Source organism: Nerophis lumbriciformis, linkage group LG05, assembly GCF_033978685.3.
Source record: "Nerophis lumbriciformis linkage group LG05, RoL_Nlum_v2.1, whole genome shotgun sequence".
In the NCBI taxonomy this organism is placed as follows: domain Eukaryota; kingdom Metazoa; phylum Chordata; class Actinopteri; order Syngnathiformes; family Syngnathidae; genus Nerophis; species Nerophis lumbriciformis.
Window position 1 is genome coordinate 35,452,527 of NC_084552.2, and position 27,391 is coordinate 35,479,917.

The following is a 27,391-nucleotide window of genomic DNA, read 5'->3' on the forward strand; positions in this document are numbered from 1 at the left end:
TTTAACATTAATATAAACATCCATCTATTTTCTACTGATTGTCCCTTTTGGGGTTGCGGGAGTTGCTGGAGCCTATCCCAGCTGCACATGGGTGGAAGGCGGTGTACACCCTGGATAAGTCGCTACATCATAATTATAATAATACACAAATAGATAATTTAATAAAAATATTAGTTGGTTTGAATAATTATTCTAATATTCACTTTAGTCCATTTATAGTTAAATATATGTATAATTTACTCAATTACAGTGAGATTGATGTTTGTGTCTGACTTTCTGACAATGAAATCACATTTGTGTCAAAATACTGGATTTTTTAAATATATATAATATATATTCACTTCACAAATATTATACTCAGGGAAGCTTAACAGGGGGTCCTGGCTGGTCCACCCTTGGTGTAGCTGACATGAATCCTTGCTCCGCAGCGCACTCTGCCTCCTGGTGGGCTCTGAAAAAACCCTTTTTGGATTTTTTTAATTCCAAAAAATCATGACACAGGGGTTAAGAGGTTTCCAAAAGTAGAATAATTTATAATTCATGATTTAGAACATTTTTGTGCAAGCAAACTTAATATGTAACATTGAATTGAAGTAGTTTTAACATACCTTGATTTAAAATAAATGTGACAATAAGCCGTAACATACTTCAGCTATTTTATTCATCCACTGAAAGCTGTGAAAATCACTATAAAGCAATTAGGAAGAAATAGAAAATAGTCCCACTTGTGCATTATTTGCAAAAAGCAATCCACATGTTCTGTTGAATCCTAAAAAGCATCAAAGATACACCCCAAATATTGTCTCCCTTCTTGCACTTCCGCAAATTACACTTAGCATTTTGAGTGAGTACGGCTAATGCAGTGCGCTGTTAAGTTGTTGCACTCAAAATGTCCAAAATGGTGAGTGTGCAGGGACCCTTCCCACCCTCGATAGTAACCATCTTGGCTATGTGGCGGATGAAGAATGGGACAAACTCCTACAGTTGCAATTCCACAAAGAAGTGAAAAGGAAGTAAATATTGCGATCGTCACTTCAGGTAAGTGTGCAACAGTAATATATTCAGGATAGCACTAATAGTCTTAAATGTGCACCCTCAGGAACTAAGTACACACTCTACACAGTATACTTATTGAAAGCGTACTGATGCAAGTAATCAATTTGAGACCCAGCATTTGTCCTCAATTAATGCATTTTGTACTTACACACTGAGTGCTTAAGTGAGTTCACACTGACAAGTACAGCAAAATACAGTGCACTGACAGTACAGTAATCCTTCGCCACTTTGCGCTTTAAATTTTGCGGCTTCACACATCACTTTTTTAAAAGCATTTTATTTTTATCTTTGTCGTAAATGAAGTCTTATTTGTGTCCTGTATGTCTTATACGACAGTATGTGTCTTGTTACTGTAATATGTTGTGCTTGATCACAATAAAATATTCACCAAGTGGGTCTTCCGTTTTCAAATTAGAAGGGGAGTCATTGTTTACTTGCCTGTTTTTCATGTCAAGTGACGAGTATAACTGTTGATGCACTTTAACTGCTGCCTCATCAATAATGCATCTCCACGTTAACGTGAGCGAGGTCAAACGACAAAACTGGAATGCCGCGGCAGGACTTGGTGACACTCAAGGGTAACGACACGGCAAATGCTGGCAACATTTTTGCCGCGACGATCAAGTTGACCAACTTTTTAATGCACTTTATCTTCGACTCCTGCCTCGTCAATAACACGTCTGTCTTGTGCAGGAACAACACAGCAGGAGACTTTTGGTCAGTATTATTTGCATGTGGAAATATTTGATGTGTGTATCATATGTCAGTTTAATAACCTGTTATGTTGTTATGCGTAGAACTCTTCAATCAAACACATGCACAGCAACATCAATCTCGCCGGGTCGGCTTTTTAAAGTTCCGTCTTGGCCTCGCCCCCTGCAGCTCCTTCAGCCGTGGAGGCGGAGCCTGCGGGCTCGGCGTCTTTAGTCTGGAAAGACAGCGAGGCCGAGTTGATGCAGTATCGCTTGCCAGTGGGTTTTGGGCCATCATCAAACAGGTGTCCCAGATGGGCGCCACACTGCGTCCAAATGGAGAAATTAGCTATTTAATATATTTTATTAAATGATAACATATTTGGTAGACAATTCGGTGAGATTTTGTTATCTTTGTGGCGATACATTAGTGTACCTGGCTGCAGGTGGTCTCCACTCTGTGCATCCCATAGGAGAAATCATCTGACACGGTAATGGAATCCTCTTTCACAAGGTCAAAGAAGGAAGGCCAACCTGCACGTATGACATGCACAGGAAAATATGTTGCAGCGACTCAACAAACCAAACAAAAACTGTGCTACAATATGTGTTTGTATGGTTATATTCTTGTGGTTGACATTTCTGTTATATTTGATTACACATAAGTGATAATACTGATCACCTTATTATTTCAACACCAACAATGAATCCGTTGCCAACATTAAAAAACAATCATTTGCGATTCCGTTTTTAAATTACCATAATTCCATAACCGTTCAAAATTCAGAATGATGCGAGGGAGCTTACCTGATCCGGAGTCATATTTCGATTTAGAACTATCAAAAAAAGGAAAGAAATAGACTTTAGAACAAGTATTTTGTATTAGATTGACAAAAAAAGAGTCAATGTATCTGTGCTTGTATTGTGATTTATCGGTACCCAGCCTATGGTTTGGTACTGTGTACTCAGGCTTTTTACTGATCATTGTAAACTTTTCTTAAGTTCCTACATTTTTTGTAGTCATTCTATTAGTATTATTACAACTACTATTCTCACTACTTTGTTTTTATTTATTCAATAATCCATTATTTATATTGTATTTTTACATATACATTCAAATATATTTTATATAATTTTTTTAGATGACAAAAAATTTATTTTACCAGTTTGGAGCCTCAAAGGTGGCGTTTCTCCTCGGCGACATGCCATGTCTTGTTATTTTTAATAGTGCAGTGTGCTCGGTTGGTAGAGCGGCTGTGCCAGCAACTTGAGGGTTGCAGGTTCGATCCCTGCTTCCGCCATCCTAGTCACTGCTGTTGTGTCCTTGGGCAAGACACCTTACCCACCTGCTCCCAGTGCCACCCACACTGGTTTAAATGTAACTTAGATATTGGGTTTCACTATGTAAAGCGCTTTGAGTCAGTAGAGAAAAGTGCTATATAAATATACTTCACTTCTTTTTTTTTCTTTTTACGGGTGAAAAGCACTTTGTTACAATTTGCCTGTCCATAATAAGTGCCATATAAATAAAGTTTGATTAATTAATGTTATGTATTACATTACACTAATTTGCTTTGCCACATATATAAAACAAAGTTTATATATCTCAATACAGTATATTGACCTACATTGGATTGGTTTTAACATTTAAAAATAATCATTTACTGTACTTACTGCATTCATATTCTTATTTCATTCATCTTGTTTTATTCGTATTCTATTTTTTAGCTTGGTGATCTTAGTTGTGCTAGTTAACGTTTCATGTTGCACCATTGCACCAAAATAAATCCTAGTTTGTGAACCCTCACTGACATTAGCAATAAAATGATTCTGATTTAACACAAAAGCTAAGCAGATTTATAGAAAAAAAAACCTGAGTTCTATACCGATTCGTGACTTTGGAGTACCGTTACACATTGCTAAAACAAAATGTAACCGTGTGAAATTATACACTAAAGCAGTGCTTCCAAAACACTGTACAATGTGCCGTGGGAGATCTGTCAGTTACTTAACTGGTTCTGTGGCTCAAATGATAAATTGGCCTTACCAGCAACTTGAGGGTTCCAGGTTCGATTCTAGATTCTGCCATCCTAGTCACGGCCGTTGTGTCCTTGGGCAAGACACTTCACCACAATGGTGTATGAATGTGAATGAATGTTTGGTGGTGGCCGAAGGGGCAAATTAGCAGCCACGGTTCCGTCAGTCTACCACAGGGCAACTGTGGCTACAAATGTAGCGTACCACCATCAAAGTGTGAATGTGGAGTGGGTGAATGATGGGTTCTCAGTTCTCTGTGAAGCACTTTGAGTGTCTAGAAAACCCACTATATAAACCTAATCCATTATTTTTTATTTACTAATAATATTGTATCTTTGAGAGTCTAGCAACACCAGGAACACTTTGTGATAGGCAGAGCAATGAAATGCTAGATGGCAGAAGGTACATAAATAAACTGTTTATTCACCAATTCATTCACATTACATTTGTTTGGATAGATGTGGCTCAATAAAGATTGGCAAACACTGCACATGTGTGAAGTAAATTTGGCAAGGGGGCCGAGGTGGCACAGAACAATGATGAACATTTATAATAAACATCATTTTAAAATTAGACTTGTGTGACTATGTGACAGTTTGGCCTAATTTGGGCCAAATCATGGTTCTCAAAAGCTGGGTGTTAAAGAAGGACACTGGACATTTAAAATGTATGTTATCCAAGCCTGAATACACTGTATACAAAAATGACTGATCTACAAATGCAAAAGTACTATGTGAATACTTTTAGATGTGTGATGGTTATTTATGGTGTATTTTACAAAAGAACGGCGTTCTTAATTCCCCATGTCAAATTGGTCCCAGCTAGAGGGAGGGGCTATGGGCTATTTAAGTTGGAAAATGCCCTTTTTCTGACAGCCTGCTGTCTGTCGCTGCCAGATGGCGGAGTAGAGCACGTCAAAAACTGAAGCTCCCCTGTGCATGCTCTAAAAAACTCTAAGCTACTTGGATTTCTGCCATAATTTTTTCATTTACGAACAACGCTTTCCTTATTTGTTGCACACCCGTTACAAAAGTTTAATGAAAAGGGCAACAATGGAGTCGGGATCGTCCTCGTCTCAAACACCTGTCGTCACTGAGGCCTATCTTGAGACTTTACTCAGGAAATTTTTCAATGAGGCTGAGGATAGATCCCAAAAGCGATTCCAGCGATTGGAGGATCAACTTGGTACAATTCAAGATACTTTATCTAAGCACGCTGCCGATATAGAATCTGTCCGCAATGAAGTGTCTTCTATTGAAACACGTGTCCAGAGCAATAAGGACGCTATGCTCAATTTCACCAGCATGCTCACGAAGATTGAGAAAAAAATGATAGATCTCGAGGACAGAAGCAGGAGGGATAACATTAGAATCATCAATATCAAAGAAGGCGAAGAAGGAAATAACGCGCTGTCTTACCTGGCCGCCAACATCCCCAAATGGTTCCCTGCCTTGGCTGCAAATCCTCCGGAGCTCATGCGGGCCCATCGCATCGGCCCCCCGCGACAATCTCCCCGTCCCAGGGCGATGATTGTTAAGTGTCTGAGGTACACGGATAGGGACCGCATCCTGAAGGAGGCTAGGAAAGTTCCTCTTCAGCTCTCCGGTAACTCCGTTCGCTTTGCCCCGGACTATAGTGACGTGACGGCCAAGCTGAGACGACCCTGCTACTCCACTATGTACAGCGCTCGGAAAGCTGGTTTTGAAGCCTTTCTCATTTATCCAGCAACTATCAAACTCTCCAAAGGCTCCCAACAACACTTTTTTGACAATCCAGCAGAGGCTGAAAAGTTCATCTCCGCAGCCTCGTAAACTCCACTGAACTTGGGGGTACTCACACAGAGACATGGACATACGACACTTGGTAAGACTATTTTTGTTTGATTTTTCTTCAATGAGACTTTTTCATCGCAGTGCTTCTGAGCAGGAGACAGGCATGGATCTGTTTACTTCCTGGGTTGTTGACGCGTCATGTTGCCACGTGACTGTTTTTTCTTTTTTCTGTTTTTCACTAAACCACAATATTATTTTGTACACAGAAGAAACATAAGAGTTTTATTTTTATTTGTTTCTATTTGATATCCGAACCTAACTATGCATATATGTGATGAATGGGAATTATTTAGGAAACTATTTTTGCATTTTGAAGTTGTTCCATATTAAATATGTGATACTTTCCACACCTCATGCATGTATGATATGCATGTGTATATATATGTATATATGTGTATGTGTATGTGTGTGCATATTTTTGTTAATATTACTTCTTTAGTTTTTTACTTTTGCAATTGGATATTTAGTAGCTCTTGGGGGGAGCTTTTTGTTTTGTTTTGTTTTTTTGTTTTCCATGTTTATTTTATTGCCTGCAGTGTACGAGTGTATGTTTGTGTGTGTGTGGATGAGAGATTGTTTATGTGTTTGCTTGAATGGTCCAGTTGTGTGCATGTTTGTGTTGTGTGTCTGTGGCCCACAGTCTTTGACCATATGCCCTCTTCTCTTGTTCAGGTTTCATGAACAGAGGAATGATTTATCTGACCATGATCACACACCCTCTTCTTCCTTTCATGTTTCTGAAATAACACTATATGGATAGTTCTGATAGTGAATTCTCCTCTGAAATAGAGGAGAATGAAGATTTGATAAACTCCCACAATTTGGAATCGATCAGTTTCTCAGACCACATCAACTACAAATCACAAAGATTTATGAGCGAAATGGATCCAGATAGAAATGCTCCTCAAAACACCAACAATGATTGTTTATATTATACTGACGTCACATTTGATAAAACATTTATGCAAGATAAAAACATATCTCTAGTACATTTTAATAGCAGGAGTCTATACTCTCATTTTGATGATATCCAGGACTATTTGAATCAGTTCAAATCTCCATTTAATATTATAGGTATTTCAGAGACATGGATGAATGAGAATACAAGTAATGAGTTTGAATTAAATGGGTATGAAATGTTTTGCACCAACCGTAAAAATAAGAGAGGAGGAGGTGTGGCTCTGTATGTGGACAAAAATATCAGCTGTAGTATTGTAACTGATATGTGTTTAACTGTTGAGGAACTCTTCGAATGCGTCACTGTAGAATTATCATTTTCAAATAGGAAACACATTATTGTAAGCTGCATTTATAGAACACCAGGATCCGACTTAAAAATATTTAATGAATGGATGGAAAAATTATTTAAGAGAAACAAAAAATATATAGTATGTGGTGACTTTAATATCAACCTTTTGAATCCTAATAAACACAAACACACAGCAAAATTTATTGACACCATGTTCTCCATGGGCTTATTCCCACTGATCACACGACCCACTAGAATCACAACACACAGCACCACACTTATTGACAACATATTTTGTAACATTGTAGATCAGACTGTAACTGGAGGCTTGTTAGTGAGTGACGTCAGTGATCATTTACCAGTGTTCATGGTGTACAATATTAACTGCAAAACATCCAAACCTGTAAATAGTGAATATTATCGTAGAGACACAACAGAAAGATCATTAACAGCACTAAAGAATGATTTAGCAAAACACAACTGGGATTCTGTTTTTCAAACGTCAGATATAAATGCAGCTTATAATTTATTTCATGACATTTTTTTCTCACTTTATGATACACACTGCCCCATCAAAAAATGCACTATAACTAACTCCACAAAAACTCCATGGATAACTAAAGGGCTTGCGAACGCTTGCAAAAAGAAAAATTATTTATATAGGACTTTTTTTAGGCATCAAACCATAGAAACAGAACAAAAGTACAAAACATATAAAAATAAATTAACCAGCATATTAAGAGCAAGCAGAAAAGAATACACCACCAAACTATTAATCCAAAAGAAAAGTGATATAAAGGGAATTTGGAAGGTATTAAATACAATTATTGGGCATGGTTCAAACAGTCCTTGTTATCCAGAGTTTTTTGTTGAGAACGACCAAATCATAGGTGACAAGAAGATGATTGCTGACGGCTTCAATATGTTTTTTGTTAAAGTTGGGCCTGAGCTGGCAAAAAAAATCCCAATTAATGATGTACAGCCTATGGAACTTATTGGAAAAAATCCTTACTCGATGTTCCTTACTCCGACTGTCGAAAAGGAAGTTTTAGAGATTATTCATAAAAGCAAGAACAAAACATCACGTGACATTTATGACCTCGACATGAGGACGGTCCGGAATGTAGCGGAAGAAATCATCAAACCATTCACATACATCTGCAATTTATCTTTTCAACTTGGACAATTTCCTTCACAAATGAAACTCTCAAAAGTCATCCCCATCTTCAAATCTGGAGACAAACACCACTTCACAAATTACCGGCCCGTCTCCCTTCTGCCACAGTTGTCAAAAATTTTGGAAAAATTATTTGATAATAGACTTCGTGGCTTCATTGAAAAACACACATTATTATCTGATTGTCAATATGGGTTCCGACAAAATAGGTCAACTTCATTAGCTTTAAGTGATCTAATAGAGAACATTACTAATGGTATCGAGAAAAACAAATTTGTTTTAGGAATTTTTATTGACCTGCAAAAGGCTTTCGATACCATTGATCACCAGATTTTGGTAAACAAACTGGAAAACTATGGCATAAGGGGAGTGGCAGGGAAATGGCTGAAGAGCTACTTGAATGAGAGACAGCAGATTGTTCAGATCGACCAACATCAATCTACACTCATGAACATAACCTGTGGAGTCCCCCAGGGGTCGATACTGGGACCCACACTATTTATAATGTATATCAATGAAATATGTAAAGTATCAACACTGCTGAAGTTCATCCTCTTTGCTGACGACACAACCATTACATGTGCAGGTGACGACGTTAAGCAACTTCTGGCCTCTGTAACTGAGGAGATGATCAAGTTAAAAACGTGGTTTAATACCAACAAATTGTCTCTCAATTTAAAGAAGACCAGAATCATGCTCTTTAGCAATCGCAAAAGTGAAATACCCATCAGGATTGTTATCGATGATACACCAATAGAATATGTTCAACAAAATTCATTCTTAGGAGTGGTAATAGATGAAAATATATCATGGAAGCCTCATATAAATTACCTGAGGACAAAAGTTGCTAAATGTGTTGGAATGATGAGGAGATCATGTCATTTATTGAACACCAATGCTCTGCTTTTATTGTATCATTCATTTATTATGTCATATCTAAACTATTGTGTTGAAGTCTGGGGAAATTGTTATAAATCCCATCTACAGCCTTTAGTCACTCTGCAGAAAAAGGCCATTAGGATTGTGTCCAATGTTCACTACAGACATCATTCAAATCCACTATTCATGGAGTTAAAGCAACTTAAACTGCACGATGTGATCAATTTTAAAACTGCTCAAATTATGTTTAGGGCATCCCAAAACTCTCTACCATCCAATATACAAAACCTATTCCAGGATAGAGATGCTCACCATAGTTACAGTCTAAGAGGAAACAACAAATTATATTTGCCTAAATTTAGAACAACTTTAAAATCAATGTGCATTTCAGTGCGTGGAGTCAGTCTGTGGAACAACTTAGGGGACCAGTTAAAAACCTGTTCTAACATGATTACATTTAAAAGACTGTTTAAAAAAGAAGTACTGAAGAAGTACGAGGAGGAAAGAGAGTGATGCCCTCAGCACGGAGCGATGGGAGAGAGGTGTATGGTCAGAGAGTGTTTGGGCCTGTGTGTGTGTGTATGTGTGTGTGTGTGTGTGTGTGTGTGTGTGTGTGTGTGTTTTGTCTCGTCTTGTCTTGTTTTATAGTAACAGTGGTACTATTGTATTGTTAGTGTACAGGAGCTTTTCTTGTTTTTGTTTGTATAGTATTGTTCTTGTATTATATTGTTTATGTTAAATGTGGAATGAGTGAGAGGGGTTGGGATATTATAAGCATTTGCTTCATCCAACCCCTTTTCAAGCCTTGCAAAAATGTCCCTGCCAAAATGTTTTAAAAAAAAAAGTGTGTGTTGTACTGTGCAGGTTTGAAATAAATAATTCAATCAATCAATCTGTCCTGAGCAGGAGCTCAGGTCTCCATGCATCAAACATCTACTGAGGGGATTATGTTGATGAGATTATGTTGTGTTGTAACCAGTTAAATGAGTTTTGTTGAATGCTAATTGATTTTGCTCAATCTGTTTTGATTAGTTAATTCTTTACTTTGACATATTTGATTATTGACCTTTGATTGTGAACACATGTATTTTGTTATAATGGATGATTTACCTTTTGATTATTTATTTTGAATATGCTTATTTTGATTAAATATTTAGGCCTATTTAATGCATGTGACTTTGAAATTGATTTAGAATGTAAATTTACTATATACTGTATAATATACTACACTAATATTGCCTCTATTTATTACTATTGCAGATTTTGGGTGCTTTGTTTACTCTTGTTGTTCACCTCTTGACACTTTGGGTTGTAAATAAATGTTTGTAAACTGTTACCAACTGTGTGCCTTGCCATCCTTGGTTTGAAAGTCTGGTTTGCAAAGGTTACATTACCTTCACCCGAGGCGGGGTGACCGTTTGCACCATGTTATTACTGTACATGGTGTCCACAAAGTCTCTTTACAGTGTGTTACAAAAGCAGTTGGTGAGATGTTAATCAGATTTGTTCTGACTACATTGCCACATGTCACAGTGCAAGTGCAGTGCACATGTTCAAGGGTTCCTAAAGCAAACCGTTCCAGACTGGAGGATTGAAAGGGAAGCTCCAATTCCCTAGTCACCTTCTTTGGCAGATATTACTTCCCTGGACTTCTTTCTATGGGGTTAAATATATTGCATATAGAACAAAGATACGGGACAGTGGCGACCTGAAGCAAAAGCACTTGTCACCATTGCAGGAAATCCAATGCTTCGTGCAATGGTGCATTAAATCAGAACTCAGTATCTTCTATGCATTGTGTAATAATTCCCACTGATTTGTCCATTTGATTTTTAATACAGCTAATGGATTAAAAGACTTTCTGGACCCCCTTTGCGGCACTTACTAAACTATAAATGACCACAATCAGTACGTTAAAGGTTTTACCTGAACAACGGAGTTCCACAAACAACACAGGTGTAGGTTCCTTTGTCTTTGTGGTGTGTGAACTCTCCAGTGAAAGCACTGTGCAGAAAAAATGTAAGCATACATCCTTATACACTATTAGGGATATAACAAAATAAACATTTTATATCACGACTAACATTTTGTTATCTTAGTATTGTTGAATGTGCTCAAAGTATAGACACACTAAACTTTTTACCAAGTTTTATTTAAACCAAAAATACATGAATAAAAAACAAAACTGACAAACTGGCAGAAGAAAGATGAAATGTGGTTCTGGCTTATTAGGAGCCATATTAATTGTATTTTGATTAAATAAAGGTGTGTAAAGGTAAAATGTATCTTAATGATAAAGGAAAAACGGCGTGCTTCACGTAGACACATTTGTGAATGGATATTCTACTTTACTGTATAGTAATGTTTTAATATAATAGTCTGGCAGCTACTGAATACATTTTCTTATGACCATCATCATGGATTATCAGACCTGTCTGCAGACATTGAAGATCGGAGCTCTCCCATCTTCTGTCATCCGTCTTGTGTATCAGTTATATATTGATATTTCCAATGATGTTTCTGAGGCTGGTGACATATGTTGTCGACCTGGAGCTTTCATTTCTTAAAATGTTTCTGTTAACATCTGTTTTTCTAAGCTGTCATATCCAGTGTTGGGACTAACGCGTTACAAAGTAACGCCGTTATTTTCGGCCGTAACTAGTCTAACGCGTTATTTTTTATATTCAGTAACTCAGTTACCGTTACTGCGTTATTTTACGTTATTTTTTTATATCGGCTAGAAACTGAAGATCTAAGTATATTTTATTGGAAAGCTGCGGCGTCGTCCTTCTGATTCTTCCTGTCACAAGGAAGAGAAGAGGCGCGCTGTGTGGGGTGGGGGCGTGTCTGTGTTTACTAACAAGACATCATGGCAGAGCCGAAGCAGAGTTTCTTAACATGGAGATATTCTCACTACTTTTCTTTTGTCGAGCACAAAGAACATTTTAGTTAAATGTAAGTTGTGTCTTGGATCAGAGATCCTATCTACTGCCCAAAACAGCAATTGAAATCTGCTGAAACAGCTACAAAAGCAACATGCTTCGACAAAGCTAGTAAAGAGAGGCACAGACTCCGATGCCACTTAACCTCCACCACCTCTAAATATTATTAATTGTCTAAATATTATTAATAGTCTAAAAGGGAAACTGTACTTTTTTTTGTAATTTTGTCTATCGTTCACAATCCTTATATGAGCGAAGAACACGTGTTTTTTGTATGCGTTCTAATTTGTAATAAACGGCAAGTGTGAGGTGGCAAACAATGAAGCTAATGTTATTCATCCATTGGGCCCAAAAAGCACGCTAAAAAGAATCCAAAAACTGCCAACAATATTCCATTTACATGTTGTGACCTGAATAATAAAGTTTTAGCAATATTGTTATAAGCGTCAACGCAGTGGAACTACTTATGAATCCCACGAATAGTGTTTGTCTTGAGTCCAAATTTGGAATTGTTTTGTTATTAAAATAAAGATTAATAAAAATACAATCTTTATATTTACCACTTTGTTCCAAGGAAACTCAGCCTCCAGGTTCAATGTGCATAATTAAATAGCTTAGTAGCTAAAACAGCAATGTGTTAACTCAAGTTTAGTTTGGGATATGACGTTTGTAATGGGGAAATACGTTAATGTGTCTTGTAGTCACGTTAGAATCTAAGGTAGCTAGAAGTTAGCGTCCTAACTGCTATTTAGCAATTAGCAATGTAATGGGCGCCATCTGTTAGTGAATGGCAGCGTTGTGGAAACTAGCTGCCAGCTACCGATTAACAGTGCTAACTTGCTTCTCCAGGAAATAAAGTATGTATCACCAGTCCGTGAGTTGATCGAAGTGCGGTTATCAATCACGGTTTTGCGATCATTTTAATTTGCACAGTAATACTAACCATGGAGAGTTTCACCACGGTTTATCATTAATACCAGTAATCGTTACATCACAAATACATTTGGAAAATCTAGAATCTTAATTAAACTCTCTGGGTAAGACAACATCTAAAGAGTCTTACAGTTATGCGTAACCCCACATTTCCACATCTGTGGTCCCTTCCAAGGTTTCTCGTTGTTCCCATTGGGTTGAATTTTTTCTTGCCTGATGTGGGATCAGAGCCGAGGATGTCGTTTTGGTTTGTGCAGCCCTTTGAGGTATAAGTGAATAAGGGCTATGTAAATAAACTTTGATTGACTGATTGATATTTATGGGATGGGTTGTGCGCGTGCGTATGTGTAAAATGCTCATAATGGATGATGTTACTGTTGTTTTGCTGCACACTAAAAATATTAAAATTACGTAGTCGTTCTGCAAGGCAAACCTGTCGTATGTCCACAAGTCAAGTCAGTGTCGCCACAGACACACCTGTGGGTATTGATGGATGGAAGTTCCGCGATGTTGTCGTTCAGCAGCCATTATTTGCTTCTATTACGCTGGATGGACAGAATACATTTGTGGCTTGTTTTACTACAACTACCCTTCTCCGTGATTGCGCGTGGGTGGTTTTGCGAGATCTCAAAAGCCTGTGCTACCTCGCTGTATGGCAGGGCCGTAACAATGTGCATCAGAACAGCGATGGAGTTTTCCGAACGGTAAAGACGTTCCGTGGCAGCGCCGTTCAGCAGCCGTTATGCATCCAGGGAGTATAAAATAAAACAAAATGCCAACTGTCAGACAGCCACGATTGAACACGTATGTCCCACCATTTTAAATACTGCACAGCAGGGGTGTCCACAATAAAAAGTAACAACAAAAACAGCAACAACTGTGGGAAAAAAGAGATACTATAATGTAAGGATGTAACGATATTAAAATCTCACGCTACGATATCATGTTATTAAGGCCACGGTACAATATCATTGTAGTATATGTTTAAAAAAAAAAAAAAAAAGACTTAAAAATGCAATAGTGTGTAAAATTAAGTGGCAGAGGTGTTTAGGATAAACACACTTACTGTAATTGAACACAAACATAATGCTCAAATGTTGTAATCATACTTATCCCTACAAACAATTATTTTTAGGTGCAAAAAATGGTGCTAACATCCACTGTGTCTCTCTTTCTGAGAAGCAGTATCCTCAACAGTGGACATTTTTTCTATCAGTTTGGAAAATGCAGTTTTTCAAAAAAGTTAACTCACATTTGAACTTGTAAACAGCCCACAAATGGCTTCATCTTTTCCGGGTAATGAGAGCTTATCAAGTACAGTAGCTTCGGTGTGCAGCGGGTGATTTCCCTTGGCATGGTGCGCTTTGATTGAGTCTGTTTTGGCACTCGAGACAAACGTGCCGCGCTTTATTACTTCCGCCAGTGTGTATGTTTTTGCCAAGGTTTGTTTCTCTGTAAGCAACATAACAAATTTTTTTAGGATTTTCAAAAAAACAATTCCTTTTATCTACTATGAAGAGGAACACACTTCACTTCCTGCGTCCTCTTTCTCTCCACTTTAAGGTGTTCCTTGCCCCCATAATGTGGTCTCGCGCTGCGCAGATGATTCTGGGACATGCAGTTTATTTTCAGACACTCCAAAGCAAATGTGCCACAAAAAAAAATACACTCACCAAGTTTTCGTTTGATACTATCACGCATCATGGCAATTTTGTGAATATTTTGAAACCGCAATACCACGGTATCTACAACATTGTTACATTCCTACTGTAGAGTAACGTAACGATTAAAAGCAGAAATTAGATATTAATAGCAGTAACACTAATAAGTAGATGGATCAAGCCTTTACCTTTCTGTCCCTCGCTCCTGTGTAACATGATACTGCATGGGTGTGAGGCGTTCCTTCATTTCCTCCCGAGAAAAGGTCACCGGCCATGTCTTCTTGGTTCGAGCAGCTCCTATAATAAGGATTAAAAAGGTAGCGCTCAGAAATTAATCCAGTAAGTGATTGGAGACACTTTGCACTTTTACAACAACAAAAAAACAAAAAAAAGCTTTATTTTGTTAGAAAAGAACTTCAATATAATTATTTTCATCCATAAACATTATGGATAAAGACCTACCAAACTCGTCGTACACGTTAGTCAGACCAAAATCAAACCCACTCAGTCACTACGTTTCCATGCACCAAATTAGTCTGAGTCCTCAAAAAGTTATTTTTATTGTATTTTCACACCTTTGTGTGAAGTCCAAGTGTCCATGCACTTTCTCTAATGCGACTATTGGTCATATGCCATGTGCCTCCCGTACACTGAGGGGTGCTTGTTTCATTTTAGCGCGGTTAAATTAATTCCTTTTCCGGTTGACCTTTGACGTCACACGAGTCATCTGTGGATCCTTACAACTTGTTTTAAGTGATGTCCACTGTAATATTGGCACAGATTACAAATATTATGTCTGTAATAGCTATGTTGATGTTAAATAACTGACAATATCAAGAAATGATCTTGGATTGTGATACGAACATGGCGCTACTACCAAGAATGTATCGGGGCGAATGCAGGTCCGAAGCAAAGACAGACCTGTGGAATAGTTTTTTTGAAGGTATTTTAGAACATAAAGTCATGGAAACAAAACTTTTGAATGTCTCTGAGTTTAGTTTAGTTTATTTATCATTCTTCGGTCAATCGTCAACAAAATAAACAAAAAGATGTACATTCATAGATTGAAAATGAAAATGTTGCAGACCGAAAGGGTTTAGGCTGAAGTTGAACACTTATTGCGCCTAACCCTATAAACAATGTCAGGTACAAGATGAACTTCCGAAAATTATGAAATGTCCTTTGTACAACATATTATAAATACACATTATACACAACATAAACACAGTTCAATTATATACACAGTAAAGGCATGTGAAATATCCTTGTACACATATTAAACCTTTGTACCAATTATATACATATATTATATATATACTATATACAAACAAAACTTCCATTATTATTTATATCCCACATTTAGTATTTTAATTAACATTGATCATAGTATTAACTACTGTGTTGATTCAAGAGTGATATATTTTTTCAAGACATTGGTCTTAAAGTGTTTTTTAAATGTGTTCATTCATAAGGCTAAGTGGAGTAAAGGAAGGAGGTTTAAATCCGAATGAAAAGGCCGTTCGTGCCACTGTCGATACTGTTCCAGATTAAGTTTGCAATATGTTCTGCACTATCTTGACAGTTGTGCAGAATACAGTTATTGCTAATCAGTTGGAGTGCACAAATGCAGCGTGAAGAGGTTTGCGTATTCTTCATTATTCGCCTTAAATATATCTGCTTCATTATCTTTCATCTCATTCGTATTTTGTTCGGGAGTTCGAATTAAGATGGCATTCAACATTTCTTGAGCTACCTTCTTAAATAAATCTTTGTTTGTTTTTTTGACCATCTATGCACTCCAAAATGTTCTGTTCTTTTAATTTGTGAAGCAAATAAAAAGTATCCTCTTCATGACAATCGTTGCTACGTTTTTATTGAATGGTATCTGCTTCCGGGTTGTATCCCGCGCGTTGAGACTGGCACATGTGCGTCACGAAGGGTCCTCTTCGGCCGCAAATCCCCCGTAGAGAGATTTGGTTTCCAATCGCATAATCCAGGTGTGTTGGTTTGACTTCTCAAAAACCGAACACGATCGGATTAAGGTGTTTCCATGGGCTGTAGAAGACTTATTTAGAGCCAAACTATTTAAGAAATCGGACAAAGTGCATGGACACGTACTGAGTGCGTGCACGCTTTAAGGAAGCCAAGCAGTGAATTGTTTTTTTTGTCCTGTAAGCACTCAATTTTAGGTGCGTGGTGACAGACAAAACAGCAGCAGCAAAGGAGCAAAAACAGCACAGCCCACTATATTCCTTTTGTGGGAAAAAAAAAAAAAAATAATAATAATAATATAGTCAAATCAATACTGCTGAAGTTTGTAATACAGTGGAACACATTTTGAGTTGTTTATGTCAACGACTCATCAAATACACAGTGTCAAGTGCTTTTGTTGACACAAAATGTGAGACAAAAGGGGGTCATTTCGATAAAAAATGTGTTGTTAATGTCATCATTACCTCAGAGCAGCGACATAACCACAAAAACGCAAGCAGGTTCCACTGTATTAGCTGTATTATCTTCATAATCCCAAATAGTATAGTTTTGCAGTCTTATGTTTCATACAACTTGAAGTCAACTTGAAAACAATATTGAAGTCCAATATTGCTTACGTGTTATTAGAAGCTGTAGAGCATCAGTGCAATTAGTGCTCCTGGGGAGGTTTGATCCAAAAAAAGAACACTGAGTGAAAGCGGCGCATCATGGTGAACACTTGGACAGTTTAGACATGCTAAAACATCAGCCAGATGTTATTTATAAAGAGATAGGGCAGAGCACAGCAGACACACAGCACCCAGTCAGTGGACCTGAGGGAAGACTGCAGGACCTCAGAGTCACAGGCTGACTCTTGCTTATTAGATGCAGCAGATTGAAGCCCGACATATTGGCAGCTGAAGAGAGATACTCCAACCACCACTAGAACCAAACACAGCAGGGCTTACAACAAGGCCTGGGCTGGAAGAAGAGGGGCAGACACAAGGAAAGATAACAAGACATAAAAGGTCAAGGAAACGGTGCAGGATTATTGGGATTCCTGGGTCATGTAGACATAAAAAACAGTTATGACTCGGAACACAAACACCTAAATAAAAAAACAGACAATGTTAACACCTTGCAGCAACTGATGTCAGAATATGGAAAGGACATTCGATTTGTTCTGAAGTTTAAAATAAAGAAATTGTCAGGAAACATTGGCATAGGAAGTGAGAAAAACATCTGGAAACACCAATGGAAAAAAAGATACAGCAACATTTACATAGGACTGTGGTGTTCAAAGTATCGGTCTTGGGCCATTCCACCCCGTAGCTAGTTTTTATAACCACACAATTTTGGAAAAAAAACATGAACATTATGATGCATTATTAGGGGCATACTTAAAAGACAAAAAAAAAAGTTGTGTAAAAAGTAAGAGCCGATATATAGAAATAATTTATATAAAATTGCAAAACAAACAACTTTAGAAAACAACACGGTCTACAATTGCTTTTAATTGATTTGCATAAAAATAATCACATAAATCAATAGATTATACAATTAAAAAGCAATCCATTGTCTACTACCATTTGTGACCTAATCAGCCAAAAATATTTTTAAAATGCATTGAAATCACAGAAACAATGCAGTGGTTTATAGCTTTGAGATTAGGATTTTTATTTTTATTGAAATTTTAGATTACATAACTTTAAAAAAGGAATCCAAAGTCTACATGTTTCATTTAAGTAAAAAATTAAAAATAAAATAAAACAGCTTGGCAAAAAATGGCAATTCCACTGGTTAAAGAGTGTGCGTGAAGCTCAATGTGGCGGTATTGCGGCTTCAAATTTTTTTTACAAAAATGATGCTAAAAACACGGAAGCGCCGCGCTGCAGCACTGCTTTAAAACATGCTTCGCCAAAGGTGGCATGACATAAGTATTATAATCTTTGCTTCAAACTTAGCTAGATCAACAGGTAATATAGTTACCCCGCTCCCCTGCTGTGGGCATACAGATATGTAGACACGCACACAGCTGCTTGGCGTGTAGCGCAAACTAATGCAAGTGAATGACTGAATTTTGTAACAAATTCCTACAATTTGTATTTTATCTTTGACAATCTGTTTTACCTGCTACATGTCTCAGCTGTGTACTTTTAGCCATAGTATTGTTTTTAGTATTTACGAATGATAATATTTGTCTTACAGCCAGACAAAGCCTGGCAACCGCAAATCATGAAGCATTTAATACAATGTCAGTAAAGATTTGTATTCTATTCTAACCAAATTCTAGATTATGGCAGGCTTTATGTAATATATACACTTGTAAATTGTTCTTTGAGTGGAATAAGAAAAGTATTGGGACAACCCTACGTTGTGTTTGTTTGGTCAAGAATAAGGTTGGGTACATTTTGCATATTATCAAATAACTGTTGCCAATGATTTGACCGATACTTTAAAAAAAAATGTAAAAAAAATTTAATAAATAAATAAAAAACATACACTTACATTTCGTCCAAAAAAAACAATGCTATGGAATTTTGTGACATGCAAGTTGAGCGGAATAGTAATTAAAATACTTAAATAATATGAATAAAACTACAAAAACGTTAAAAAAAAAAAAAGAGGCACCAATATGAAATTAAATATAACTATATAATATTATAATATATAATTATATCAGCAAAACAAAAAATTATTTACAATATTTACCAGTACTCTAAGTGCAAATATTTCACTGGTTAAGTGAAATTTCTAGATATAGAAATCTTAATTTAGATTGTATTATCAAGTAAAATTAACTAGATGCGTGGACATATAATTTCACTTATTTTTAGTATATTTTTCCATAGTATCTATTATTTTAATTTTATCAGCTCTTTTTTGCAATGCGGAAACTATACCTCATTTTTGCCTCATTTCCGTGCACACCAAAATGAGGCACTTACAGCTACTTAGTTCTTCGGCCTGGTTACTATAAGGTGTCTGAGCATACAAAATAAAACATTAACATAAAGTGTATATAATTTAATGTCTTTTTTGAGGGGTCTTCAAGTGGTCTGTCACGTGTATCAATGATTGGACTGTATTGTCTTATATCTAGGCCGCTTGCAGTGGCGTTTTCCTGCGAGGGGAAGCAATCCGGTGTCCAGTGTATCCGGAATGCTTTTCTGTTGTGTTTTTGTGTACATGATGGCAGTTTAGCCTGCTTGGACATACACACATTGGCTGTAGAACTCAATAGAAGGAGAGCAGTCACGCATCTCCCCATCCATGCCCATCTGAGCGCACAAGCAAAAGGAGTGCCGAGGCTAGCTCTGTTTGCCAGATGCCGGTTTGATGTAAGCGCTAAGCACTTGATCTGCAGTTCCAAGTCCTCACTCATGGCCAGACAGGTATGCATCTAAATATTAATAAAAAACAAACAATTTTGATTGTATTCCTCCCACGAGATTGGTGTTAGTAACATTTTAATTTTGTCAGTGTATCAGAGTATCAGTATGCAACCCTGATCAAGAACTGGTTGACCTACATTGGATTGGTTTAGTGTTTTTTATATAAGCAAGTATTCTGACCCCCACAGGCCGATTATGTGCACACTTCTTAAGGAAACCTAATCTGAACTAATTTTATGAATGAAACAGACCTATCACAGAATCAGTCTCTTCCATTTAAAACCTCTCCACTCCATTGGACAAAACCAAAAAGCTGTCACAGGACCACGGGGACAAGACCATAGACCTGCACAAGACGGGAATGGGCAATAAAACCCATCAACAAGAACTTTGGTGAGAAAGAGCCCATTGACGCAATCATTTGGAAATGAAGAAATACAAGACAACAAGTTCATCGCAGTCGTTCTACAGCTCAATGCAAGATTTTACCACCTAGAATAAGGATGTTGTAAAAAGGCTGAGGGTTTAGCCCAGATTTATAAAAGGAGGAGCTGCTTTCCTGATTTAAAATTTAGGGCCTCATGCAAATCCCAAATACACAAAAACATGTACCAATCAGTAAGGAAAGTTGGTTTTGCATAATAGGTACCCTTTAAGATAGGTCGTAGATGTGTCTTCCAGTGGGACAATGACCCAAAACATACAGCCAAGGCAACGAGAGGCACATTTGCATCCTGTGACATATATTTCTCCGGAGATGTGTGCAATAGAAATGGTACGATTTCTAAATAAAATCTGAACCACTTAGTTTACCTAACAGTTTGAAGAGCGTGTTGTTTGGAAAATGGATGCAGATGGCAATGGGAACGTCCCTAAGCCTAACCACTTAACGCCCCCCGCACCGTTTTTTCTACAACCATTGATGGTGAAATACAGGATTATTGTTTCATTATTTGGACAAATTTAAATTGCAGTACATGTACCGTCTGGCGTTTGCATATTACGTCAATGGTGCGTTCAAAATACACAACGTTGGAATTTCGATCGGTGTACCAAAGTAATCCTACAACAAGTACACTCGATGGCTATATTGACTAGCACTAACGACATGCATTTAACAACAGCTGTCGTCGTCCACATCTCATAGTTCAGTTAATCAGGACACACTTGTTGCTGTTTGTCAATCATCAGATTCATAATCGGCTTTATTGGTGATGCTTCATGTCAGCCCAGTCCAGACCAACTACAACAAACCATTTGCAAACAACAGCTTCTCCAACAAGGACAAAGCGATTTATTTAAAAGTTATTGCTAACATTTGTGTTACAATGCAAGCTGGAAAAGCTGAGTTTTATGACCGAGGCCTACACAACTGTTTGACATTACATTACCAGAGTGCCTGGCTTTTAGAGTGGATAAACACGTTGATCTTACATACAAGTCTGAACAGTTTCAATTCTCACGCTTAAAAAAAGTTACTTTATTCTTTGTTACCTAACAAAGTGGCAGACACAGCAGGATGGCAGACTGAGTTACTGCCTTGCCCCATAGTATGATGCAGGGCCAGGAAGAGCCCACGTCTGAAGAAAGCAGCCATGAGACCGTCACACTAAAGAGAGACAGAGAGTAGGCTGGATTATTTGTCTATAGATAGAAGGTCGAAGCATTCTGTATCTAACAACTCTCCGAGAGGAGGTTCCTACTGTAGGTGTCAGTAGAGCGCATATCAAAAAGAACAGATTTTTGAACATACAGCAGCTTCTTGACATGTTTTTTTCTCTATTTATGAACATTTACATGTCCAGGGTCTACCCCGCCTTCTGCCCGAGTGCAGCTGGGATAGGCTCCACCACCCCCTGCAACCCCGGATGGACATCGATTACAATAAAAATGTCGCTACAGCTCGGTTATTGTACAGGTTATGGAACGTAAATGAAGTATTGTTGCCGGTTTTTGAATGCATTTTTAAGTGATTTAGAGGTAGAAATGATTGCTCCCATTAGATGCATTGCTAGCCACCTAGAACGAGCCAAGTTTTATATGTTAGAAAACTAAACAAACTAAAACCTTTGGCTTCTTGTCTTTCATATTGATTGTGAACGATAGGCAACATTTTTTTTAAAGTGCAGTTCCCCTTTAAGCGGTCACTTTTTCGTAATAACAACGCGGTAAACAGTGACTGGAGTTGTTACACACTCCACATAGACCAGTATTTGACATAAATTAGGTCGACTTTAATGGGTTACGCTGTTCTTAATACAGTGCTAACAGAAATGTCACAATGGATTTAAGATGGTTAATTATCCACTTTATGATATGACCAAAAAAACGCTCAGACTTTAGAAAAGAAAGTCAAGAATTGCATTATTGGTTATACCAATGCTGATTCTTATACTTCAAAATTTCAATATCATTCATTGATTACATTTTTTATCACAATTATAATCAGACAAAAACGATGTCGGTGTAACAATATCAAATAAGTATTTAAATAATTTATTTTTTTGCCCTTAAATGCTCGCCTGGGACCAGAAACATATTTCCTTAGTTTGTAAACAATTAAAAAATAGACTAAAAATGTTTTGATAATCAAAAATATCAATCTAACCACTGTAGTATCGACCATACACTGATAATTTACTGGGTATCGTTACTGTCGTAATCGCAACAATTAGCCTCCCTTTTAGTTTTTTATTCAAAAGCTCTAGTTCGTGGTTTGCATATCCTCCAACAGTGTGTAGTGTTGCATGTTAAGCTATTCCTTGTCTTGATACTTGTAAAAAAAAAAAAAAAAACTTAGTTTATTTGCCGCCAGGGAGGTGAGGATAGCTGACTTGCACAGTAGAGGGACTTTGACCACTAGCAAGCATGCTATGGTGCGTTGAGGATCCGGCCGTTTACCAAGTTGTCGCTGTCATATTTGTGGGACACAGCCAGGATGTGTCATCAACATGCATTATGGCAATATAACAATCGTATCAAAAGCTCTAACGTTGGCCACGATTATATAATTTATATCGCATATCGTCTATATCGTGCTACCCTAATAAACATTTAACTGGTACGAATGGATTAATGTGTTTGCCTGTATTGCGCGTGTGCATAGGCACACCAACAACACAATCCCCCCCAACAAAAAATTTGAAATCCACTGAAAGTTTAAATAACAAGATTATCAAGACAACAATGATGTACTGTATCTATAGTAATTAGTAGAGTATTCTTTCTTGCTCCTTACACATTTAAATGTGTGCCTGACAAAATCCAATAGGCCAGGGTCACTAAATACTCGGCTAATGTCCTTGTATAGAAGTGTTTGAGTGTGCTAAGATTAACCTTGTGTACGGAGTATTCTAGCATAGAATAAATCAGCAGTACAACAACAAAAACAGACAGACCTTTCAAATGGAGAATAACAATGCCTGGAAAACAATACACAGAAAGCCGTCTGACCACCAGGATAATTGTCTGCTCAAAAGGTGTTGCTAGGCAGTCTACTCATGTAAAGCTGACATCAACACCACTGATAAATACCTTGCTTGCCCAGAGCACGACACCAAAAAACCTATTTGTTGATTTTTGTGGGGTTTCTGCAACATGGACACACCCCCACAAGGCATAGCAGAGGAAGAAGAAGAGGAATATTTCATGAAAGAAAGTGCAGACCTACACCAGGCACTACCTCTCAATAAATAGAAAAAAAAAAGTCCTGAATCCACACTTTGATCAACCCCTCCACCCTCTCTCCACCGTATTAGCAGTAGCACTAATATTATTTACGTGCTGCTTCAATGTTGGCATTAAAGACGGACGTGATTTACTGTTTTACTTACCTGATTCTGATTGTTAAGAGGAACAAAGTTTGCAACACGTTTAAAATGAGGCACTCTTTTCATGCCCACACCATGAATCCAGAGGTGTTACATCAAATTTACCCTTTCCCCCTTGAGCGCTTCCGAACACTGTCCACGGGTCAGGTCATGAGACCTGCTGCTTCTTCATTGCTAGGCAGTTTGTGTGTGTTTTTGCCATTGCATTTTTTTTGTTTTTCATCCTACAGTGTTTCCGCAATGGCATTTCCTATTGCATGTATTTTATGTTGTTTTATGTGATTTCTGTGTTAGAGCATTTATGCACAGAAGTGAAATCAGGATTTTTTTTGTTGCAGCTGTAAGATAGGAACATATCACAAGCAGGAAGTGATCCACAATGGGTAAATAGTAGGGATATAACGGTATTGTAGATACCGTCTTGCGGTTTCAAAGTCCTCACAATAATGCCATGACGTGTGACGGTGCCAAACAAAAACTTGGTGAGTGTAGTTTTTTCTGGCGCTTTTGCTTTGGCTGGTTTGAAAATAAACCACATCTCTCATCGGCTAATTAGGGGCTTGGAAAGCCGTTAAAAGGTGGAAACATGCGGGAGAAGTGTGCTTGTAGTAGATAAGAAGAATTGTTTTTTTATGGACCTTTTCTGAACATTTCATCAAAATACATCCATAACTTTTTCGAGGTATGTTGCGTACAAACAGACAAACAAAAAAACCTTGGGAAAACATAACCTCTTTGGAGGAGTTAATAAAGTCTGTGCACTGCAAAGCAAAGCGCTATCCGGTATTTACAACGTCATTAACAAATTATAATTAATAACCAGCTCCATAAAACATCAATAACATAAAAACTAGTTACACCAAAAACATTTGCAGCACAAATGAATGGGACAGGTTTGAGGAGATTTTTACATAATTGGTTCTAGTTATGATTAATAACACGTTAATTACATGTTAACATAAAAACCATAACACATTAAGAACCTAAAAAACGTGACGGCACAAACATTTTGCAGCACAAACTAGCACAAACGATTGGGACACATTTGGGGATATTTGGACAAGGTAGGGTAGTGGGGTGGCAACTTCACACAGGTTCATTTTACACACTATGGTATTGGCACAGGGGTTAGGTTAGTACATGTGCCTCACAATGCGAAGGTCATGGGTTCGATCCTGGGCTCGGGATCTTTCTGTGTGGAGTTTGCATGTTCTCCCCGTGACTGCGTGACCTCCAGGTACTCCGGCTTCCTCCCATCTCCAAAGACATGCACCTGGGGATAGGTTGATTGGCAACACTAAATTGGCCCTAGTGTGTGAATGTGAGTGTTGTCTGGCGACTTAAGGTGGCTTGTCCAGGGTGTACACCGCCTTCCATCCGAATGCAGCTGGGATAGGCTCCATAGGCTGATTCTACTTACCAAAAAACGTTGTCCATTTGTCGAAGGAGAGACAACAAGGATGCGGGCTCCCGTGGATGTGATAAAAAAGGTAGCGTGTGCTTTGTATTACCTGGCCGTCGAGGAAAAAACCATGGAAAACAGCGAATGCTTTTGGACTGGCAAAGCAGACCGTATCAGTTATTGTCCGCCATGTATGTCGCGGACTCAACATCTGGGTCCAGAGTATATAAAAACACCCAAAACGAATGAACAATGAAAGTGAAGGCAAAAGAGTGAGGAGTGTCCTGACCAGATATCGAGATCCCTAGATTGATTGTTGTCAAATGTTCTTTGTAACATTGTGTACTTTTGTGTCCAATAAAGATTTGATTAATTGTTTATTGTTTATTGAATAGATCCCCATTAGCTGACGCCAAGGCGACTGCTAGTCTTCCTGGGGTCCATATAGAATACAAAGAATACATGCATTACCAAATGTTATACAAAGGAAAAATACAACATAAGATAAAAAAAAGCAAGTTAAACCCAATAGTAAAAATGCACGTCATGTGGGCAGCTGCAATAGGTGTATCTTCAAAGCTGTCTTGAATGACAATTTACTTTGTGAGAGATTAATGTGAGATGGCAACCGATTCCAGAATGATATACATGACTGTATGTTTGAGGAGATTGGTCCTGGGAGCAGGAAGTGCCAAATAGCCATTGCTGGTAATCAAATGTAAATAATCAAATGTAGATACTTTTTCTTATGCCTTCTGATCTCTCTCTCTCTCTCTATGTCCACTACTTGCTGTACATATCCTACCAAGTCAGACCTACACTGTTTCAATATCCATTTCTCTGTTCTCAATTGTTCATGACTGATGATAACAACCAAACCTAACCCCCCCACCCCTCACCCCCCTGTCCCCCTCCACACCCCGGATTGTAAATAATGTAAATAATTCAATGTATATACCCTGATAATTATCTTGTGTGATGACTGTATTATGATGATAGTATATATCTGATAGTATATATGTGTATCATGAATCAATTTAAGTGGACCCCGACTTAAACAAGTTGAAAAACTTATTTGGGTGTTACCATTTAGTGATCAATTGTACAGAATATGTACTTCACTGTGCAACCTACTAATAAAAGTCTCAATCAATCAATCCTAGTGTCGTGAATATGTGTGTTAGTTGATTTTAAAAACTGTTTGTAAAAGTAATCTGGCGATTGATCTAACATGATAGTTGTAAAGAACATAAGGAGACTACAATGCATCTTTTGTTCAACAGACAACCAGGACAGGCGTGAATGCATAAATGAAATATTAGTGTGCAAAGAACATTTAAGTGCCAGTCTAGCCGCTCATCTGTTCTGAACAAGTTTAATTTTAATTTATGATGGCTCAGGAGTCATTCACTACAATAGGGCCCCACAGCACACTGGATTCCAGGTAATTGAATTACCACAACACTGGATATTGTTCAGAAAAGTTACATTTAAGAACTTGCACGCAAAGCAACACTGGAGGTGACTATGATGTGCGCATTTTCCGCGCATGCGTATTAGGTCGCGTTGCGCAGGGGGTGAGGGGGTCTTAAACGACCATTGTGTGTGGGTGGACAAGGATAAGGTTAGGTGGGATTTACCCTGGATAACCTTAGCCGGCTTAGTGTAAACCCCTGGATAACCTTAGCCGGCTTAGTGTAAACGGGGGCTTAAATGAAGGCAAAGGTGTCAAGTTGCATGTGTAAAACCACTGTTGTGTTTAACACCGGACCCAGCCTCACTATGTGTCATGCGTTCTGTCAAAATAGCATATACTCTATATATTTTGCGTTGTACACCAAAATCCATCCATTTGTGTTAAATAATATGACTATGGTGTGGTATGACAATAGTTATCACTAGTTGTACTTAGGTCACATTCGCCCTGGAGACCGTACACAGTACACAGCTAGCTCAACAAATACAAACTCGCTCGTAAAAAGAAATACGGTGACATACCAGATAGAAGTAGGAGCAGAAAGGCCGCGTAGAGAGTGAAGTGGCGACGACTATGAAGCAACAGTCTGCCGGTGTGGGGATGAAACATGAGTCGGGACCGTGACTGACACAGCCGGGACAAGCTTGGTAACACGTCCCGCGACACTCAGCTATGAAACAGCTCGGCTGCCATGGCAGGACATCATCTCCTTTTATGGTCACGACATCCATATTTCCGGTTGAAAACTTTATTTAAACGTAAACTAAGTACAATACAGTTATGTTGATGGGAATTACATTAAAAATATATATAAAAACGTGACAATATGTTTTGGTACTTTTTAACTTGATAAAATAA

The 27,391-nt window shown here is 37.9% G+C and overlaps 1 protein-coding gene across 4 annotated transcripts; it reads right to left on the reverse strand.

The window, feature by feature from the left end:
* Positions 1-642: 642 nt before the first annotated feature.
* Positions 643-27,232, reverse strand: msrb3 (methionine sulfoxide reductase B3). Of its 4 annotated transcripts, none has more exons than XM_061960681.2 (7): positions 27,055-27,198; positions 21,319-21,433; positions 14,647-14,755; positions 10,849-10,926; positions 2,556-2,584; positions 2,185-2,282; positions 643-2,074 (listed from the first exon to the last, which is right to left on the reverse strand). In XM_061960681.2, exons 2-7 carry the CDS (start codon positions 21,419-21,421, stop codon positions 1,907-1,909), a joined length of 585 nt encoding a protein of 194 aa, XP_061816665.1. In that variant the 5' UTR covers positions 21,422-21,433; positions 27,055-27,198; the 3' UTR covers positions 643-1,906. The 4 variants fall into 4 exon arrangements, with proteins under 4 accessions (XP_061816665.1, XP_061816669.1, XP_061816667.1 ...); XM_061960685.2 differs by lacking the exon at positions 21,319-21,433 and adding an exon at positions 17,263-17,410 and having other exon boundaries at positions 27,055-27,195; XM_061960683.2 differs by lacking the exon at positions 27,055-27,198 and adding an exon at positions 17,263-17,410.
* Between the last annotated feature and the right edge of the window lie 159 nt (positions 27,233-27,391).

Excerpts from the sequence above, each read along its gene's own strand:
- msrb3 (XM_061960681.2), bottom strand. The coding sequence starts at position 21,421 with ATGGCTGCTTTCTTCAGACGTGGGCTCTTCCTGGCCCTGCATCATACT. Across the intron at positions 2,585-10,848 it reads TGTGGAACTCCGTTGTTCAG|TTCTAAATCGAAATATGACT; the intron begins GTAAAACCTTTA and ends TTTTTTTGATAG. Across the intron at positions 2,283-2,555 it reads GAAATATGACTCCGGATCAG|GTTGGCCTTCCTTCTTTGAC; the intron begins GTAAGCTCCCTC and ends TCATACGTGCAG.